At 33.2% G+C, this 21,115-nt stretch overlaps 2 protein-coding genes across 2 annotated transcripts; one reads left to right on the forward strand and one right to left on the reverse strand.

Moving 5' to 3' along the window:
• The first annotated feature begins 9,382 nt into the window (after window positions 1–9,382).
• LOC133305104 (probable receptor-like protein kinase At5g18500) lies at window positions 9,383–13,964 on the forward strand. Its single transcript, XM_061505238.1, has 8 exons — window positions 9,383–9,409; window positions 10,120–10,770; window positions 10,921–11,025; window positions 11,323–11,445; window positions 11,556–11,726; window positions 12,399–12,528; window positions 12,771–12,983; window positions 13,601–13,964. Exons 2-8 carry the CDS (start codon window positions 10,124–10,126, stop codon window positions 13,736–13,738), a joined length of 1,527 nt encoding a protein of 508 aa, XP_061361222.1. The 5' UTR covers window positions 9,383–9,409; window positions 10,120–10,123; the 3' UTR covers window positions 13,739–13,964.
• A 1,459-nt stretch (window positions 13,965–15,423) lies between these two features.
• LOC133305103 (uncharacterized) lies at window positions 15,424–16,014 on the reverse strand. Its single transcript, XM_061505237.1, has one exon. The coding sequence runs from the start codon at window positions 16,007–16,009 to the stop codon at window positions 15,527–15,529; it is 483 nt and encodes a 160-aa protein (XP_061361221.1). The 5' UTR covers window positions 16,010–16,014; the 3' UTR covers window positions 15,424–15,526.
• Window positions 16,015–21,115: the final 5,101 nt, after the last annotated feature.

Raw genomic sequence — 21,115 nt, forward strand, 5'->3', positions numbered from 1 at the left:
ATCTTCAACTTCCATATGGAGAAGTTACCCTAGTTGAACTTCTCAATCTCAAATTTTGTTACCATAGTGTTGACAATACTTTGTTTATTAATTGTATTGGATTATATTATTTCACCGGGAATACTGTCATAGATATATAAACAATACTATATGTACAAACAATATCATATACTCGAACAAATCCAATATATGTTAATAATATTGTAAAAGTATACAACTCACATATGATTAGTAACCATAAACAATACCGCAACATGAACAATAATTAGTAATCAATAAGCTCTGAGACACACAGTTGGGTACTTGAGTGTCTTGTAGCTAAAATAAAATTGATGAAAAAAAAGAAACTACACAAGAAATTTAACAAGGAAGACCATCAACTAATAAGGGAAAAATCACGAGTAAGAGTATAAATTATTTCACTAGGTGAAAGAAATTATAACCACTCTAACTGCAAGGATATAACAATATCATTTTCTCATGAGTTAGGAGAATATACCTCATTATTAGAAAATACTCAGAAGACATTTTATATATTTTTCTCTCTAAGTTTGGGATGCATAGAATAGAGGGAAATTAACTCTATCTATAGGCGGAAGGATTTACGTGATTTCGCGTTGTTTTGTGTTCCTTACATGTATGGATAGTTTAATTCAGTGTTTTAAAATCCGGATTGGACTGGTCTGGTCGACCTGTGTTTTAGTAACCCGGTGCCCTCACCGGTTCAAGATGTCCATTGGATCGACCATGCACTTAAACCAATTTCGACCAGTTGACTTGGCCGAGTCTCAGTAACTCGCCGGGTCATATGAAACCTGGTTTTATAAAAAAAACGAACCTAACAAAAATACGAAAAATGAAAAAGAAAGGGAAACAATTGTGTGGGTGAGTAAGGTACCTGTAGGGAAGTAAGTAGACCCTCTCGTCTGCGAATTCGTGATCATCCTCTTGGAGGAAGCGACAGTGAGGATGAAGTTGATAGATGGGAAGCAAAGTCATCGGCAAAGTAATTGGCGTTATTGACGAAGAGGCTATTCATGGCGAGAAAGGGTAGGGTTGGGAGAGTAAGAATCGAGTAAGGGACTTGCAGAGATGGAGAGTGGAGAGAGAAACAAGAGCAAGAAAGCGGGTCAGTTTGCGGAACAAGGAGGAGAAACAGAGCTTCTCAGAAAAACAGGTCATAGCCCCTTCTCCCTCCCCTTTAATTCCTTTTAGGGTCAAACTTATAACGTTTTGAAACACACAACACAACTCAAATTTTGGCCTATTTTGATATTGTGAAGATATGCTCTTAAAATTTTAATTAAAGAATACTTTTATTGATTTTTGTTAAGATTTTGTTAACATATGCCCCCAGTACATATTTTAATTATATTATAAGTAATATATTTATATATTTTTTATATGTATATCCGAGTCAACCGGTTGAACCAATGACATATCGGTCGAACCAATAACCCAGTACCTCGACCGAATCGATGACCAGTCCGGTTTTAAAACACTTGTTTAATTTCAATTTTTCTGAAATGAATAATGCAAAGTTTTGATTTTAGCCACCAAAGTGGCTTTATGTTGTCTTTGTTGGAATTTGTATAAACAATCTATTGGTCAAGAATAAGAAGTGGGTTAAGGAAGAAAAGAAAAGAGGGAAGTTGAAGGGGTGTGTGGATTTTAAGAAGTCCCACATTGGACAACTAGTAAAAGGTGAGAGTGTTTATAAGCTCCCACCTCACACTCCTAAATTCTCCCTTGGGGCACTACACTTTTGTGGAGGAGAGAGAAGCTAGGTGGCCTTTGGTACACCACACACACGCGCTCACGCCGCTGCCATCCGTCCGGCCAGCTCGGATCGGTTCGGTTCGTATGTGTGTGTGTGTGAAATAAAAATAATTTTTTTATTAAATTTTTTTATTAATTTTTTGTCCAAAATACCCCGTCTCGCCGGTTTTTTAAACTTTTTGAACCGAACCGGTTTTTACCTTTCGGTTCAAACCATGCTTTCATTCATAATTGGACCGAACTGGTCACCTGTTGTACCCGTTCGCGGCCGTCAGTCACTGTGGTTCGCCGCCGACGGCTATATAGAGACACTGACCCCTTGAGAAATTTCATCCAATTTTATGCACTGATACTCTGCCGGATTTTTTCCATCCGATTTTGCATTTTCCTTTCATAGTTCCGGTGTAATCCCTTTGACAACTTGTTGTGTTTGTTCGGGCTGTTGACTGGTAGTGCCACCATTCTTCAGACACAATATGTTCTATCTTGGGAGACAAGTGTCCGTCAATCTTTGGCATCCGTGAGGGGGCAAATTGTCCTAAGGAGACACTTTCTGTGGACTTGGATTTCTTACACTATCCTGCATACATTGATCATTCTGTTCCATTATCTGACATACTGTAAGTCTGTTCTAATTTTCTTATTGCAACGTGTTTGATAATTATGATTACTAATCTCATCTGTTCTATACACGAGTTCAAACCTCTTAGTGATTTTTAATATCACCCACTGTCTTCTAAATAACAGTCTTGAATTACACCATATATGTTATTTGAAATAATACTATCTTCTGTATAACACATAAAATAAGAGGCAGAGTTATGAATGGATGATAAAAAAAGATATTTTAAAACATATATATATATATATATATATATATATATATATATATATATATAATACTTTACAAGTACAAATTGACATCCCATATGTAAGGTTATAGTTTACATGTGTGGAAATCCATTACAAAAATTATCCCTTAAGGAATGAGAAGATGGTTCACTTGATCCTGCCTATAGAAGATTGGATGAAGATAAACCTGGAAAGATCTATGAATAGATATAGTTTGATGGAAAGCATTTATACAAGACTAATCGAGCTGATCAAGTTATCGTGGGGATCCATTCTTTTGTCTCGTTCAATCATCTTTTAGTCAAGAATCACTACTAGAAAAAACTTGTAGAGTGACGGAATTGTTATGGAAATTCCGTCACTGTACAAGTTTTTTCTAGTAGTGAATAACGAAGTATTATTAATTATTTGGTAACTAAAAGTAGTTTTGCGGTCAGAGAGTCTTCCTCCATAAACTCTAAGATAGATCCATGAACTTTTCATGATCTTTTACTATACATAGATTCTCGAGTTCTTTGGAAGTCATCCAAGTCCCACTAGTGTTGTGGATAACTAATCCCTTATAGGGAGTGATGAATTCTTTCAGTTTGTTTATCTACACTCATGTCCTCATATCATACTTGTAAGTACATTGTTTTCCCCATTTCTTAGACGAATAGAATTGAACCCCAAAGTATGACATTCGGACATAGTGTATGATAAAACCATCAAGTTTGAGGATGTTCTACTCTACTAATCAATAAGAGACATTACATTCCCAATAATACTTCTATAATTTCCCTATGGAGTCTATTTGTTGGTCAATTTAGTGTAGCTTAATCTATTACGAATCCACCCACATCATAGGTTAAAGCATCTCATACCTTACATCTTAACCTAGTATCGTGCTAGTCTAATTTGAGACAACTAATGCCTTTTATTGGTGACTCTAGACTAGAAACAATTATATAGAATAACATATAATGAGCTTGAATCCTCGTATCATGATCTCATTATAAATCCTCAAAATACACTCGTACTATTCTAATGGCCTTTATCTATTTACACATTAAAGAAAGACAAATAATATGAAATAGATAAAGTGTGCTTTAAATGAATAAACATCAAATATCACAAAATGCTTAGTAATACATAAAATGTCATCTGACTCTAGATTGTCTTTAAGATACCTACTCATACTAACATGTTCATGTCCCTCGCACCTATAGAGAGGGTAATATAGTGGCAAACTAACTCACTTGCATTCATATATGACTGGGATACTTGAAATTTCTTGCATGCTCCAATGGTTTGTGGTAGCCTTCTTCGAAGAGACTTGACAGACCTTGGTTTACCTCGACTTTGTATTAGTTAATTTTTTGGTCTGTTTCTTCTTACATGTTTTTTAAAAGAACTCTAATTTTTAAAAAATTTCTCTGTAAAAACTTATAGAAAATATTCATGACCATTTCTTCATTTTTTTCACTATCTATTCAATTATTAATATTTCAATTTTCTTATGTAAGTTTATATAAGTTAATATTATTAAATTTTTTTGATAGTACATTTTTGTTAATTTTGTTCTTGGAGAGTTACCCCAAAAATATCAGCCATTCTAATTGATGGCAATTCACAACGAAAAAGTTGCTTTGGGGAGGTCAAAGAGATGAAAGTATCATATTAGACATTTGAACTGTTTAGAGAGGAGATTAGATTTATTTTATGGAGTATTTCAATATAATAGTGCTCTTAAATGCAGTGGGCAAGTCACTGTAAATATCTCAAGCGAAGGTTGAGAGAGAGGGATGGTGAAAGGGGCATGATGACTCTGAATTTCAATAGAGTAGCAACTTATGTAATAGACCTAGAGTCCTCATTTATATATATAATTACTCTAATAAAAGAAAAATAAACATACAGAAATATTCATGAGATGACACAATTGTTTTGACACCAACAATGGTGTACTTGAAATCTTGGCTAACAATAAAGCCAATGGTTTTCATGTAAAATTTATACATAGGGGTGTATATAATGTGAATATTGTTCCTATAGCAATTTTTTTTTTTATCTATTTATGATTTTTCATTATCAATAAAATTTTTTATGAATCATATAATTTTTGTTTTAGGCTACGTATGACTTATGTTAATTTGAAGATATTTAGCTAATATAAATTAATAATATAAAAACAAATGTATTGAATGAGGTCATACACTTTAGAGTGAATTGTACTCTTAAATAAATGTCTTTAATTAACTAAATAAATATAACACTGTCGTGCTAAAATTGAAGAGCGTGATGAAACCAAAGTTATTAAAATTAGACGTACTCCCTAATAAAGAATATACACATGCAACATTAAACATTAAATCACATCCATTATTACAATACCTTTAATTTAACATATTTAATTTGGGTTTAATATTTCTCATATTATAGTAGATGAATTTTATCTGTAATGCAAAAAAAAAGATGAATTTTATCTTTTACATACACGTAAAAATATGTAGAGCTCATATAAGCTAATATGAGAAGAAGAGAATGAAAAAAAAAATATAAACCTAACATGTTTTTATGTGTGTGTAGGAAAAAAATTCATCTTCTACAACATAAAAAAAGTTAAAGCATGCAATTTAACTAATGAATCATTGATTAAAGACGGAATTGAAGACCAACCCGAGTTTATAGAATAACATTTGGATTATACTATTTGGCAGAAACAAAAATGTTGCTGGTTTTTGAATTATTCGGTGATAAATATATATCTCATTGAATGATTGAATTCAATGAGCTCACATACTAGTTACAAATGGAGAAGTCATTCTCATTCAATATAATTATTTGACTAAATATCTTTTTTGGTCCTCAGCAAATTTCATGATGCCTGTTTTAGTCCCTAGCAAATAAAAAGATTCATTGTGGTCCCTAAGAAATTCAAAATGGACCCATTTAGTTGAAATCGTGGTCCCTCACAAATTCAAAAAAGACCGGACTAATATGGGTCTTTTTTGAATTTGTGAGGGACCACGATGAGACTTTTTATTTGCTAGGGACTAAAGCGGATATCGTGAAATTTGCTGAAGACCAAAAATGATATTTACTCTAATTATTTTATTACCCTTAAATTCACGTAGCTGAAACGCGAAGCAATGTGCATCCTTTTATACCTTAGGGGAGTTTGATAGAGGAGATATTGTTTTTATTAGGAAAATACAATTATTAGTAATATGATAAGAAAGTGAGTTTGGTAGGAAAGTTAAAAAAAGGTTGTTTGGTTGGTAAAAATTTTATCAGAAAAATTGAATTAAATTTTATGAGTCTTTGTTTGGTTGAAGGTGAAATAATAATGGGTAAATGTATTGAAATACCGAAAATAACCCTTGATATTTTAGAGATGTAGACATGTGTACTTAGAAGAGTGTAATATGGTAACACTCTTCATTCACCTTTTTGCATTTTAGCTATTTTTTTAGAAGGGTTTTATTAATCTCATGTTGATGGAGATAAGTTATCTCATATCATAGAGATAAACTTGTGGGCTCCACCACCTGAAAAATAAAAAGAAAAGAAAAGAAAAAGGTGGCACAGTTATCAAATGGTGTGTAGGAGAGAAATTTATCACATATAACATAAGAGTAATTTTTCCCTTTCTAGAAATACCACATCCTAAGTGGTAAAATTTTACCATGATTTGTTTTTGATTTTGCACATGCTCATCAAAAGATAGAAAAAAGAGAAGCATGACTAATTTTTTTTAATGTTTCTACCAAACTAAACAATCATAAAATGTCACTTGAAGATGGATGGGAACCAAATCAAAAAACCTGAAGCAAAAGCCCCAATTGAGATTGCAAGGTACCCATCTTGCTGAGTCACATGTAAGTACTGTTTGGGTGGATATGTGGCAGTGAAAACTGAAAAGTGTTCATTTGAACACAGCTTGCTAAAGCACTTAACTTGGACCAGAATAATTTTTCTTTAAGAAGTAAAATGGGACCACTGAAGCAAAACACAATACCTGACTTGTGTTTCATATGTACGTATGCAACCTTATGCCTTTCACATCAATCATTGCCTCACACAGTGTAGTAGTATAGCCTTAAGTTAAAAATGTCTAAGGATGACACGCATTTATTTGACTGCAAATGTGATACTTTTCTTTCACTTTCACTCATTCACATGTTGCTCTTCTTCCACAAGATAGTGATTCCTCTACAATATATTAGTGACACCATGTTGTGGAGGGCCTTTTATCATCCCTCTACAATATATTATTGGTTATGTAGTTAAGTGCTTTTCCCTCTCCTATTAATAATGTTTGGACACGGTTTCTAGGCTTCACTCTTCATCAATATCCATAGGTGAGATTAATCTTCCATACCAAAGACATAATTGAATAATTAAAATAGACTGGGGGTATTGTGGACTGTAAGAAAATTGATATGGTGTCCAGTCAGTTTCTTTGACTATCCAGCTAGCCTACTGGATAGGTTAATAGCTAAATCTCATTAGATAAATATATAAAAATTAAATTTAGTAATTTACTCTCTTTTTTAGTAGGTATATACTTTTTTAATTTATGCAATTCAATGATGTGAAATATTTTAAAAGAATAATGCTTTGAGAATATATCTTAATGTACATCACAGTTCAATGAGACAATAGGATGAGAACGGAAATATATAAGAAAATATGGTAGAATTAATTATAATTATATATATATATATATATATATATATATATATATGGGGCAGGATATTCTTACACTGGTGTAAGAGTTAGAAGTCTTACACTCAATCTTGACCATTGATCCACTTGTATCCAGTGGCTCACATTACTAAAAAATATGAACTCTTAGATGTAAATGGTATCAGTGGACAAGATTAAGAGTGTAACTTACACTGGTGTAAAATGATCCTAATCCTATATATATATATAATTATACATGGAAAAATATTTTTCCAATCATATGAGATAAAGTTTACTTATCTTTTGCAATATGATTTTTTTTTCAAAATATCTTAATTTTTTTCCTAAATATCAAAATGTTATTTTAGAATTACAGGATATACAGACGTGATAGAAAAAATATGACTTCGTTGTTCAATATGAGTGTTTTTTTTTTCAGTCTATTCAAATTATCACACTTAATTTTAAATTTATAATACTTTTTTTTTATAAATTTATAGAGAAATACATTTCTGATATTGAATAAAACACATAAAAAAGAGTGAGATTCATTAAAAAAAAAAAAGAGAAAACAAAAAAATGAATCTTACTTACTTTTTTATATATATGTGAAACAATTTGTCTCGTTAAAAAATGAGAAGTATATTTTCCAAATTTATATCTTAATAACTTCGCTTATATATTACTTATTTTTCACATATATATTATTTTATTTTGAATCAGCACTTTTGAATATCTTCAAGATCACACTGATTACTTGTCTCGTGTAAGGAAAATATCAAGAGTTATATTAGTATTTGTACATCCTCATTTCTTCAAATTGATGTTTGATTATAAAATGACAACAAAATTGAAGTCTTTTGTTTGGAAAATCATTTTCTTTCACATTCTTTAATTTGATTTCACATGTGAGACATGCCATTTAAACTTTTCCGGTTATATGTCATGGGTGTGAAGAAGTCTCAAGAATAATAAATAATTATGTTGGACATAAAATTCTTTACATTCTTTTCTTGTTAATTAAGGATTGATGCTTTCTTATAGATAAACTGTTAACAAATCATTTATTTATTAAACAATGTATTTAGTAAAAAAATAAAGAGACTTATTAATCACATATTATTGAAGATATCTTATGTTATATCATAAAGATAAATATACGAGTCCTTTTTATTTTATTTTTGTTTTTTTAATAAAGATGAGTTCCACATATTTATTTTTAATGATATAAAATAAGGAGGAAAATTATATGTACAAAACTTTTTTTTTACAATCATATCTTAACATCGTTGATTTCTGCCAATTAACTGTTATGATTTTCGCAAATTAAATTCATTAATTAATTATTAATTTCCAATAAATGATAACTGTTGATTGGCGGAAATCAACATTGTTAAGATATGATTGTAAGAAGTTATAAAAAAAAAGTAATAAGTATAACCTTCCTCTAAAATAAGATATCTCCAATGAGATCAAATTTTTTTTTTTCAAAAATGAATAATATAAACAGTTAAAATATAATAAAGAAGAAGAAGGGTAAACAGAAAAGGGAAGAGACGAAGAGGATGAAAGATATTGAATACTAAAAAGAGGAGGGTGTGGGGATGGAAGAAATTTAAGGAAACAGCAAAGAAAGTTTCTATTTTGATGCCTTCTCTTTTACTGTATGCAATGTGAGTCATGTCACTTCCCATCACCTACCACTGATAATTCCATGCCTTCTTATTAGCCCCACCATTTACTTCTCCTCAGAATTTCATGTGCCTCTTGTGCTCTCCAATTCCCTCCAACTGCACATCAGGGCCAGCTCAGTGCCTTTTCTGTCACATCCTCTCTTTCTGTTGCTTACTGAGGAGGGGGGAAGGGAAGTGTGTTTGTGAGGATTTCAGAAGTTCCTTTTCAGATTGAAAACAGATACCCATTTGAGCTGTTGAGAAAACCCAGAATGCAAAATCTCACATTGGTAAGATTTTCACAATGGGTTTGAACTTGGGGTGTTCCAATGCCTTCACATCCAATAGGTTTTTGGGAGCGTAAGAGATCTAGTCTTTAAGTTGCTTCAGGGTCTGAAAAGAAGAAATCTGTCAAGGATTTGGGTTGTGAAAAGGTATTAGCTGTCCAAATAATTGTTTCCTTTTTTCAGATAATGTAATTTTATTTTTTTTAATCTCTGCTATGTTGCTGGTAAAAATCAAGGAGATGTTAACAAATGATGGTCTTTTTATTCTTTTTCACATTGATCGTCTAGCAACTTGGCTCAATCATTTTGGGTTGGCTAAATTTGAAATTTTATTGGAATTATTTTTACTGTGTACAAAAAGAAGTCAAGTGTTACATAAAATTCAATTTTCTTTGTTTTTACATAAAAATCAATTTTCTTTGTTTTTATGCTCTTTTGGCCTCTTACGATTTTCTATTTTCCATTAAGTTTGAAGTCAATTTTTTACGCTTTTGCATTCACAAGTCTGGTTCACATGTGCTTGACTTGTTAGGATGTGAATACTAGACCAAAATGCGGTTTTGATTTCAGGGAAATGAACTTCTGTTGGTATGTAACCAGCCTTTGTTTTTTTCAGTTACTTCTGTATTTAACAAAGGTAATTTTGTTTGTAACTGAAATTTGGGATGGCTGGGTATGTGATTAACTTTCTCAAACCTGGTGCAGGATGTGAGGAATCCAGTTGAAGAGTTGAATGTCATAACTCATAACAATAGATAGTTTAGTCAAATGATTAATTTTGCAACTTGATTTGTTGTATGCATCAGAGTGCCTTCTTTTATTTTAACACTGACTTTTGCAAATTTATTTGGCAGCAGCAAAATGGCTTCTGATCTGAATTCTGGTTTGTCGAAGAAGACGTTTGTTTTTGGATTGAAAGTATGGGTATTAATGGGAATAATAGTTGGTTTGTTCATTATAATCATTCTTGTGGTGCTATCAATTTGTCTTACCTTGAGAAAGAAGTCCAGAAGAGTCAATGGGAAGCTTTCACTTAGCCATATGCTATCTGTTTCAGAAGAGATCAAAGAAATAAGAGTTGATCAAGTTTCAGCAAATAATCATCCGCAAAACGGTGCTTTTATTAGTCTGAATGACAAATTTGGTGACAGAGAGTCTGAAAAGGTTTTCATCCAAACAAAGAATGGGGATAATAGTTCTCAATCTGGCTCATTTAATCATTTAGAGAAAGATGCTAATGGCTCTCAATCAGGTGAAGAAGGCGGTGTTAAGAACTTTTCTGCTTACCGGTCTTCTTCGCATCCTATAACTGCGCCATCGCCTTTGTCTGGCCTGCCTGAGTTCTCTCACCTTGGCTGGGGACATTGGTTTACATTGAGGGACCTGGAACTTGCAACAAACAGGTTTTCAAAAGACAATGTTATTGGTGAAGGTGGATATGGAATTGTGTATCGAGGTCAGCTAATCAATGGGAGTCCTGTGGCCGTTAAGAAGCTCCTCAATAATTTGTATGTTGTCCTTAGCTTGTTAAGTTGCATTGACAACTTTATTTTTATTTTAAATTTTAAACTAGGTTTCTAATGTCTTGTTTTATGTTTTATTAGGATGTCTACAAATGATGCTAGTTTATCTAATAACTGTTGATACTCATCATGCAGAGGACAAGCTGAAAAGGAATTTAGGGTGGAAGTTGAGGCTATCGGTCATGTGCGGCATAAGAACTTGGTTAGACTTTTGGGCTATTGCATTGAGGGAACTCACAGGTAACAAATTGTTTAGTGTTCGCACTTTATGTGTGTGTTTGATTGTTTGTGTCTCTACTTCTTGATTTGATCATACTGACAGCTTAAAGTCTTGTGGTTTATGTCTCCATTATTATCATCAACTTAAAACTCTGTTAACTGCTTGAAAAATTAAGTCCAAAAGTATTTTTAGCATGGAATTTCTTGGTGAAGGATGTATATGGCTTTATATCACTATTGCATTTGCTTACCAATCTTTAAGTACTGGTCTGTATTATTTTCTGATTTCACTCTTATGGAACCTGCTATTAATTTCAGGTTATTGGTTTATGAGTATGTTAACAATGGGAATTTAGAGCAGTGGCTTCACGGAGCCATGCGGCAGCATGGCTTTCTTACTTGGGATGCTCGAATAAAAATTCTCCTTGGAACAGCTAAAGCGTATGCTCATTTTTTTCCTGAAAAAAAAAAAAAAAAACTAATTTACTAGTTGTCCGAATATATTTTTTTGGGTGAGTTTCGTTTTGATCTAAGATTATTATATCTTGTAGGCTGGCTTACTTGCATGAGGCAATTGAGCCAAAAGTTGTGCATCGAGATATTAAGTCAAGCAATATTCTAATTGATGATGAGTTTAATGCCAAAATATCTGACTTTGGGCTGGCTAAGTTGCTGGGCGCTGGAAAAAGTCATATCACAACTAGAGTAATGGGTACTTTTGGGTAAGCTTCTTGTTTACTAATTTAGGACTTGTTTGTTTTCTGTTTAAGAATTAGTTTTCTTTATAAATGGTCACCTAGTTAGGCACCGTGAGGTATACATGTTTTGTATTTTTTATTTTTTAAACTGCGAATTGAGATGTTATTTAATTAATCCTTTAAGCTTAATTTTCTTCAGTGATCTCATGCCCATAGTCCAGTCATGATTACAATTTACAATATATGCAATATCAAAAATAAATAACAAGTGGTTCTTTTTATCTCAGCAATTTATGATGAGTCTGCCAAAACATAGCAGATATTCATTTGCACACAAAAATTGAGAGTTGGCCTCATAATTCCTTAAGACTAATAATATATGCAGAGAAATCATAGCTGTCTCAAGTTGGCTTCTTCTTTTCATGCTTGCATTGCATTTTTCAGATATGTGGCTCCAGAGTATGCCAATTCTGGCTTACTAAACGAAAAGAATGTTCAAATGATTCATTTTGCTTAAAATATTTATGATAAATTGTCACCTCTAAATTTTAATTTGACCATGTCATAGCAGACATTCATTTGCTCTCCAAAATTGACAAAGTTGACCTTTTTGTTCTTTAGACATAATTTTATAGAAATTGAAACTGCCTTTAGCTTGCTCATTCTTATTTTCATGCTTGCATTGCAATTTTCCAGATATGTAGCTCCAGAATATGCCAATTCTGGCTTGCTAAGCGAGAAGAGTGATGTTTACAGCTTTGGGGTATTGCTCCTTGAAGCAATCACAGGAAGAGACCCAGTGGATTATAGCCGACCAGCAGCTGAGGTGTGTCATTGGTTTTTTGTAAAGATTATAACGAATCTGATGTACTTGTATTTATGTATATTCATTCTCTTTAGTAGTCTATGCCTTAATTTGAATTATGAACTTTTTAAGAATGGAATACATAGAAAATCTCTCTTGGGGTACACGACAAACTATATTAATTTCATAATTTTCATTCTATTCCTACAGTTTTGACTCATTATAGTCTTTAGACTTTCTTTAATACTATGGAGTGGTTGTAGGTGAATTTGGTTGACTGGCTCAAGATGATGGTAGGGTGTAGGCGCTCAGAAGAGGTGGTGGACCCCAACATTGAGACTAGGCCATCAACAAGTGCCCTTAAACGATCCCTTTTAACTGCTTTGAGGTGTGTTGATCCAGATGCTGAAAAAAGACCAAAGATGAGCCAAGTTGTCCGCATGCTTGAATCAGAGGAATATCCTATACCTCGAGAGGTTTGACTTCTGATTCTTATATCTTAACATCACAATGTGTTACCAATTTAGCATGGCATTGCTTTTGTTAAATAACATTTGGTTGGCACAATGGTTTGTGTTGTCACCATGTGATTTGAAAGTCACAAGTTCAATTCATGTTATTGGCCTTTTTCTAAATGCAAGGTAGCACTGGTTATTATAGACTAACACAATGAGTCTACCCTTTCATGGACCTTGCATATAGCGAGAGTACTTTTTTATCGATTATTCAACTAGTCCAGTTCAAGCACTGTTTAGACCCATATATATGGGGGTGATCTCCTAAGACTATCTAGATTGTCCTTTTTTTAACATACGATTCCTTGCAACAACATTTAAAAAGGTAAAACAAAAGGCAGGGAAGAGAAAGGGAGTGGCAAAAACTACATTTGCAGCATTCCTTGAAAGTAACTTATTCCATTTGAAAATTTACATTTGGTGGTGTTTGGAAATGTGATGTTTCAAGCCATCAGGAGTGGGTTAGTGGTAAGGGGTTTGTGAGATTTGCATGAGGTTATTATTGATTGGAACCTCAATGTCATGATTGTGTAAAAAAAAAATGTTATGTTTCTCAAACGTTGAGGGTGACATTTCAGGATCGAAGACGCCGACTGAGTCAGGCAGGGAACATAGAGGTGGAGGCCCAGAGGGAGACTTCTGATACAGATAAGAGTGACAATCCAGATTATAAGCCCAACCCCAAATCCAATGGCAGAAGGAACCAACACATGTAGTATTTCCAGGATAAGGAACATAACTGAACTGGCAAATTTTGCAATCTTTTGAGCTTCTGTGAAAGTTCTGATGCCTGCCACATTTTACATCAAAGACTTGGAGCAGGAACCAGTTACTTTTGGATGGTTTATTGTATACCCTTCTATTGTTATAGCTTAGCTATAGATGTTAGAAAATGTAGATTATTGTTTACGAATATGGGATTGAAAAACTCCCTTGCAATATTGGTGGTGTGTGTACAGTTCATTACTATTCCTTCTTTTTCTCTGTTCATTTGTTTCATTGTCATCAAGGAACTGCCCTTGCTTTCTACAATACAACCACTTTTGTTACCAAATTAAGCAGTAGAACTGCTTCACATCCCAGGGAAAAATATTAACGATTTTTAATACTAGAAATCATTAATATTAAAAATCATTTATTCTTTTTTAACTTATTTGCATCCAAAAAATACATTGAAAAATGTTTTTGAACACTTATTATTAAAAGTAAGTGCTTATTTTAAAAAATAAGCCAATCCAAACTCCTCCTAAACTTTAGAAGTTCAATATTTGCTGCTACAGGAGCAAGCTATTTAACCAGCAACTCTGGAATTGTCTTGGATAAGTGGTAGGTAAGCAGTGATCCCTCAATGTTAACTTCTACCAAATAAGGCGTGGCAACAAGCCCTTCAATTGTATCTTTAAGCCACTCGGATTTCGGGTTGTTTGCCACTTTTCCTCCACAACAGTAATAGCAGCCGTGATGTACACAAGTTCATAAATTTATAAGATTAATTTTTTTTTTTTAGTAGATAAAGTTGTGGCAGGAGAAACACCTGTATGTAACTCACCAGGGCCAGGGCAGACCTGTTCAACCTCTATAAAGATTTACGCCAGGGACAGTGGAAAGAAAGCTCGCTTTACAGTTTATCCACCAATATGAGCCTCAAAACAGCAAGAGGAAATCAAACCTACGCCTTTTTGGGATATGGGTCGACTACTTAGCCACCTGTGCCCCCGCATGTTGGCTAAGATTAATTATTTCAATTAGAAATGTAAGTAGAATAAACATTATCCTATGTTAGAAGTGTTGTATACTTTGAAGCATCTCATGTGGAGCATTATTCGAAACATTGTCTGTTGCATATAAGTCATATTTTGAATAATGAACATCAGCAATCTTTGGAACATAATCATAAAAAATGATTGTGTTGCTGGATTTGATGTAACAAACGACAAGTTGAGGTTCTTCTTTTTCATGTTGATATTGGTACCCCAAAAGCAACTTTCATTTTCTGCTCATGACAAAACTGGACTGAGACCCGCTTTACACCTCACATTTAAATAAACAATATATTTAATTCTTTTATTAATAAAGTCAACTATATATTGATTGATATTGAATAATTTAATATTTATTTTACATATATATTTTTAATTTATGCAAGACTTGGATTAATTTTAAGATTTTTTTTTTTTTTTTGTACGACATCAGTGATACAGATCTTCAAACGAAACAACAGACATGGAATTATTCTGAGCGAAACAATGTTCAAGAAAAGGTGTCAAATATTGAACAAAAGCCAACCAATAATTCAAGTGAACAAAGTGTGTATGCATAATAAATTAATATCATCAAATTAATAGGGCACATATAGTAAACACATACTCTTAGTTGATAAATTTTAATAATCAAAGATCTCAGTCAGTAGGTCCATGTATTATTCATAAACAAATCTTCAAGTAAACGGAGCTAGAAAGCTAGACCTTCAAAGCAAAATGAAGATGTGTTCTATGATATAGTTGTCAACAACTTTCTTTGATCTCCTTATCCTGAAGCTGAAGGTACTTCTCCTTTTCCTCAATGGTCATGAAGGCAGTGACAGGAAAGGACTTACCAATCCCCATAGGAGTTTTGAAGAATATCTTCTTTCCCTTAGGACCATCAATGCTCATCTCAGTTACTGGCACCCAAAGAAACATTTGCTTGCTCTTAATGCCACTCATCTTCTTCATCTTGAACTTCTCCACATATGCAGTAACCTCCACTGCATAACTCACCAAGGTCTTGGTACCCTCAAAGAAATGCTCGCTTGGGGACTTTTGCTTCGTCCACACGAACCCAGTTTCTCTAACTCTGCCACACTCCACAAGGTCTTGCAATGGAAGGACCCCTTTGGGGAAACCAAGCTCTTCTAAGAGCTCTATGGAGTGACGGTAGCATTCTTCAGAGCCATGCACTATCTCTGCCCCTGCACGCTCGTTTACCAGTGTGCTGCTGCTTGCCATTTCAAGAAAACAGAATATGTTAATTTGGGACATATCATAATGTAATATATAGCCTCCAAAAAATTAGGGTCTTCATTAGAAGGAAAGTTGGTGATGCTTACTTGGGAGTTGAGCAATCTGGGCTAGTTTGAATGTGGTGGTTCAACCAATTTCGATTACCATTATATGCAAGCACGTGTAAGATAAATCATGTAACATGAGATAACCCGAGACATATAGCTCCTCTATAAAAAAAATCAACGGTTGTGAAAAATGTGTCAAGATAGAGAACGAAGAAATGATAATCATTGATTTATTTATAAATAATTGAAATCATCTCAGATAATCTCATGTCACACGAGAACAGTGACGGACCCAAGCAATTTTATTTATGTCTGCATATTTAGAGATGAGATTCGGCGGCAATGCCCTCGAATTTTGTTTTTAAAAAAAGTTTTAAATGTATTACAAAACAAAAAGAATATAAATAAAAAAAAAAATTGGAACTTACTACAAAAATAAAATACCTTTTGAGTCCTCAACAAAAATCACGGGATCCAATTTAACCCCATAGAAAAAAAGTGACTCGTGATTTCTCTGAATTTCAAAATAGACCCATGTTAGTCTTTTTGAGGGACTAATGTAGGTCTTTTTTGAATTTCAGAGGAACCACAATTTTGACTAACCGGGTCTATTTTAGAATTCAGAGGGACCGAGAGTCGACTTTTTTTTTTTCTAAGAGATTAAATTGTGCCGTGTAATTTTAATTTTTATTAAGGACACAAAATATACTCTCTCTTTTTCCCCCAAAAATTTGTGTGTGAACTTACACACACTTGCACCAATACAAGTCCTCCCCTGCAGGAGAGGATACATCCTCTATGTATGTATGTATTAGTTGTGGAGTTTCTTCCTTTTAGAAAAAGAAGAAAATTCTGAGTCTAGATGTTAGACTAAGGAAGTTATGACATAGTTAGGTGGATTTCGTCAGTTGAAGCAATGTAGTTTTCGTGTCTTTTGGTAGTGGGGTACGTAGGGGTAGGTATGAATTTGGAGTGTGAACAAATTCGGATCTTGTTCATCTATGCTATCTTAATCAACATTTGTTGCTGTTTCATTGGACTCATTGGAGGGATCAAGACCTTTTAGTAGTTCAGATTTCCTCTCAAAACTTGTTATCTTTGTTAAAAGCTGATTATTTCACAAACAAGTGTCCAATTACACCAATCAAGTATTTACAGTAATCACAATTCTACATTACTTCATCAGGCCCTGGCCCTGCAAAGCATATTGGTGCTCAATAGTTTGATTGTTCGTCTGTGAGATCCATATCAATATAACGTCCAAAACCAATTTCTCCATATTTTAACTTACAAATAGCACTATCTGTGACAAAAAAATTCCCTTGTTTTCGTGTCTTCTTGGGTGAACTAAGGTGCGTTTGGGAGAAGGATTATATTTGTGTTCCTGGGAAACGCTGGTTGGACTAATATGAATGCTACATTTGGTAGCTTAAAATGACCAACTTTCCAGAGTTGAAATGTTTTCCAAAAAGCTTATGATGGTGTGGTCTAGTTCTTATTTTTAAAATTTTTTGTTTCAAATACTGGGTTGTAAAAAAATTAAAGAAATTGTATTTTTTTTAGTACAATAAAGAAATTGTAACCAGCTCTATTCTTAACTAGAGTATTTCATGTTTTAATTGGAATCTAATGCCTTTTTATTAAATGAGATTTTATACAAGTCCAAGCCTGGTTCTAACAATCAATTTTAGATATATAGAATTTGTTCTTGTTCGAAAAAATCAGTACGGCTCCCATCACAAAAATTCCATAGATTATATGGAAAAATTTGCTGCTCGGGCAAGTGGAAGCTGACCCGCGAAATGTTGAACCAAATTATCCTTGCTAATTGTACAACCGTAAGCATAGCATTTGTTGGTCCCTCCCTCTAGTTGATAAAGTAGGGGTTATTTTGGTAAAATAACATCATATTTCCACTAATATTTAACAATTAACCAAACATACACTCAATAATTTTAACCATAAATTCCCGAGTAAATTTGGTCATACCAAACACCTTTTACTACCATTTCATTAAAAATATATTTCCTACTATATTCCGGTAATAATTATTTTCGAGATATATAAAAATTTCTCTTCTACCAAACACCCTCAGTAGACTATTCTATGTCCCACATTATCGTCGCACTCTAACCTTAGAGATACTAAAGTTAGTGTGAATTGAGCTACAAAATCGTTGAAAACTTGATGTTTAATTATGCTTCAATTTTCCTGTATTTTGCATATCAAATCAATCACACATTAATTATTTTTAACAATTCTAATATGGAACCTAGATAAATAATTGTTTTATTGAAAGATCAAGACATTGTTTTGCATCGAGGAATTTCTAAATTAATATATTAATTCCTTATATGGCACTTACTAGAGCAACTCTCTTCTATCCAAAAAAAAAAAAAAAAGAGCAACTCTCTAACCTGTTTTTTAGGGGTGTTAGGTGGTCGATCATTTTGGGACCAGCTGAACTTTAAGCTTTCTAAATGAGCTTATATATTGGGCTCAAACTTAAACCACAATCTATTATAAAGTTAGGACAAGTCAGTTTTCACTTCTTGTTTTGGACTTTGTAATGTGTACCCCTTAAACAACTATACAATATTAACCCTAACATAGTATCAAAATCTTTACGACAAAATGATCTCTATAAGCTTTTATCGGAGTTAATCTTTGATATATCCCATTTAAAAAAGCCAAGAATAATTGTATGCATTCCCTGTGAAACAGGATAGCTTCAGTAAAAAAAAAACACTCAATAATTTTAGCGCACTGACATTAGGTCAAATTTAAGCTGTTATTATATGCACAAACTCCAGAACTAATAACAAAGGAAATTAATTGGAAATATATAACGGGTAAGGAAGTTTTATGGGTGATATCATGATATAATTCAAAAGGCTTGCATTGAAAAACAAACTATTTAATTTTTAAAATAAAGTGAAATACACTAGATCTAACTGCAAATCTCTTTGCAATAAATAAATTAGAAAATGAGAACAAGATCAACACATACAATGACAAAGCACAAAGTCAGTGTGTAAATATATAATGGAGATATTTATAATTTCATGCATGATTGATATGATCCTAATCTATACAGCTTTTTTCTCATTCAATATTACTTCGTGCAGGGTTAACTGTTTGTAAGTGCAGATACAACCTCCACAGGATCCTTTGAATTTTTCCATGATACGATGTATGATATTATAAATGTTAAAAAAAAAGTGATGACTTAGCAGTTAATAAAGAAGTTTGAGTCTGCAATGCAAGAGGTTGAAATATATATATGGAAAAGTATTTGTAAAAAGAAATACCCTTTATACTAAATCAAGATTAGTTTCATATCAAAAGTATAAGAACCAACATAAGACAAGAAAGAAAAAACACTTTAGCCCGTATAAAATTGGAAATAACGTTGTAGGTCAAAGTCATTATTGAATTATTTGATGTGTTCAGTGGCCAGAGTCAATAAACTATTAATCGTGGGCCGGTGTTTGGTTGACCGAAGAATTCGAGAATAACCAAAATAAGGGGAAAACAATAGTAATATTTTTTTCCCACTAGCCTTTTTTTTAATGGTTTTCGTACCATAATTTCAATTATTTTTTTTGTTGCGTTTTTCTAAATGTCAATTGACCAAACTTGTGAGACTTACATGATTGGTTTATCAGTGTTCTTTAATGGTAGAAGACTTGGATTCGACTACTCTTTCTTATATTTCTAGTTTAAAAATTTTGTACGTTAATATGATATATGAAGAATTTTAAATTTTTGTGTAAATACTTTTTTTAGTCCCTGACAATATCCATGAAGCCTTTTTCAGTGCCTAGCAATAAAAAAGGTACAAATTGGTCCGTGAAATAACAAAAAAGAGGTCACGTTCATCCTTATGTTAACTCTCACCTAACGACCCAACTAACGGTGCACAGTTGACACGTTAGTTTGCTGACGCAGCTTGGATGTGGAACACCGTGGAAGATGAGATGACGACGTTTTGGTCCCTGTTAAAACCACGAGGGTCATTTTGGTCCCTGTCAAAATGCACGAGAACGTTTTTAGTCCCTGACAAAAAGCACGGGGCCCTTATTGGTCCCTAACCAGAGAAAAATAGGCACATGACTTCATTGCTTTTTTATGCAGTCCAATTTTGCAAAACAGAAGTGCATTACATCAGAAACAGGAGTGCAATCCATTTGTTCATCACAAAGTAATTAAACTAAATTTCATCACAAAGTAAAATACTCCTTCTTGACATTTTATTTCATGCACTACTCCCAGGTCATATACAACAGCAGGTCATTTTCTTGAGGCAGGCCTTGGTGGCCTAAAACCAGGTGTGCTCATGAAGGCCAATAATCTGCTTCGTGTGCCACTAGTTGCTGCATTCATTGTTTCATTATTCAACAGCTCATTTGCCTGTTGTGGATTTGGTGGAGGTGGGCTGCTTCCTCTCAAGTTGCCTTCATGTCGCTGAGAACTACCAACTGCTGCAGTCCAGTCAACTGTCATGCATTGCAATTATCAACAATCATTTACATGGCTTCTTCTCTGATTTTTCTCAGTATTTAAATATCAACAATCATGCAATTATCTTTTATAGAAAAATAAATAGTATAATTGTAATGGTACACTACTGAAGATATTATTCGTAAATCGCATAACGCTATGTCTTATACAGACTAAGAGAATTAAATCAGTTCATAGTATTCTAGGGATCGTAAAAGCTGTTTGCAAGAGTCAAGAATCCCTTTTAACAAAATGGAAAGCTTAATTAGCATTGAAAAAGAAATGAATAATCGTTAATAAGGTCGAAACTTCAGTTAGAAACACAAACTTCATTGAAATAAAATGCCAAGAAGGAGTATTTTACTTTGTGATGAAATTTAGTTTAATTACTTTGTGATGAACAAATGGATTGCACTCCTGTTTCTGATGTAATGCACTTCTGTTTTGCAAAATTGGACTGCATAGAAAAGCAATGAAGTCATGTGCTTATTTTTCTCTGGTTAGGGACCAATAAGGGCCCCGTGCTTTTTGTCATGGACTA

Source organism: Gastrolobium bilobum, unplaced genomic scaffold (genome assembly GCF_033153095.1).
Source record: "Gastrolobium bilobum isolate Gb01-03AN ecotype WA unplaced genomic scaffold, APGP_CSIRO_Gbil_v1 utg38165, whole genome shotgun sequence".
NCBI classification, from domain to species: Eukaryota; Viridiplantae; Streptophyta; class Magnoliopsida; order Fabales; family Fabaceae; genus Gastrolobium; species Gastrolobium bilobum.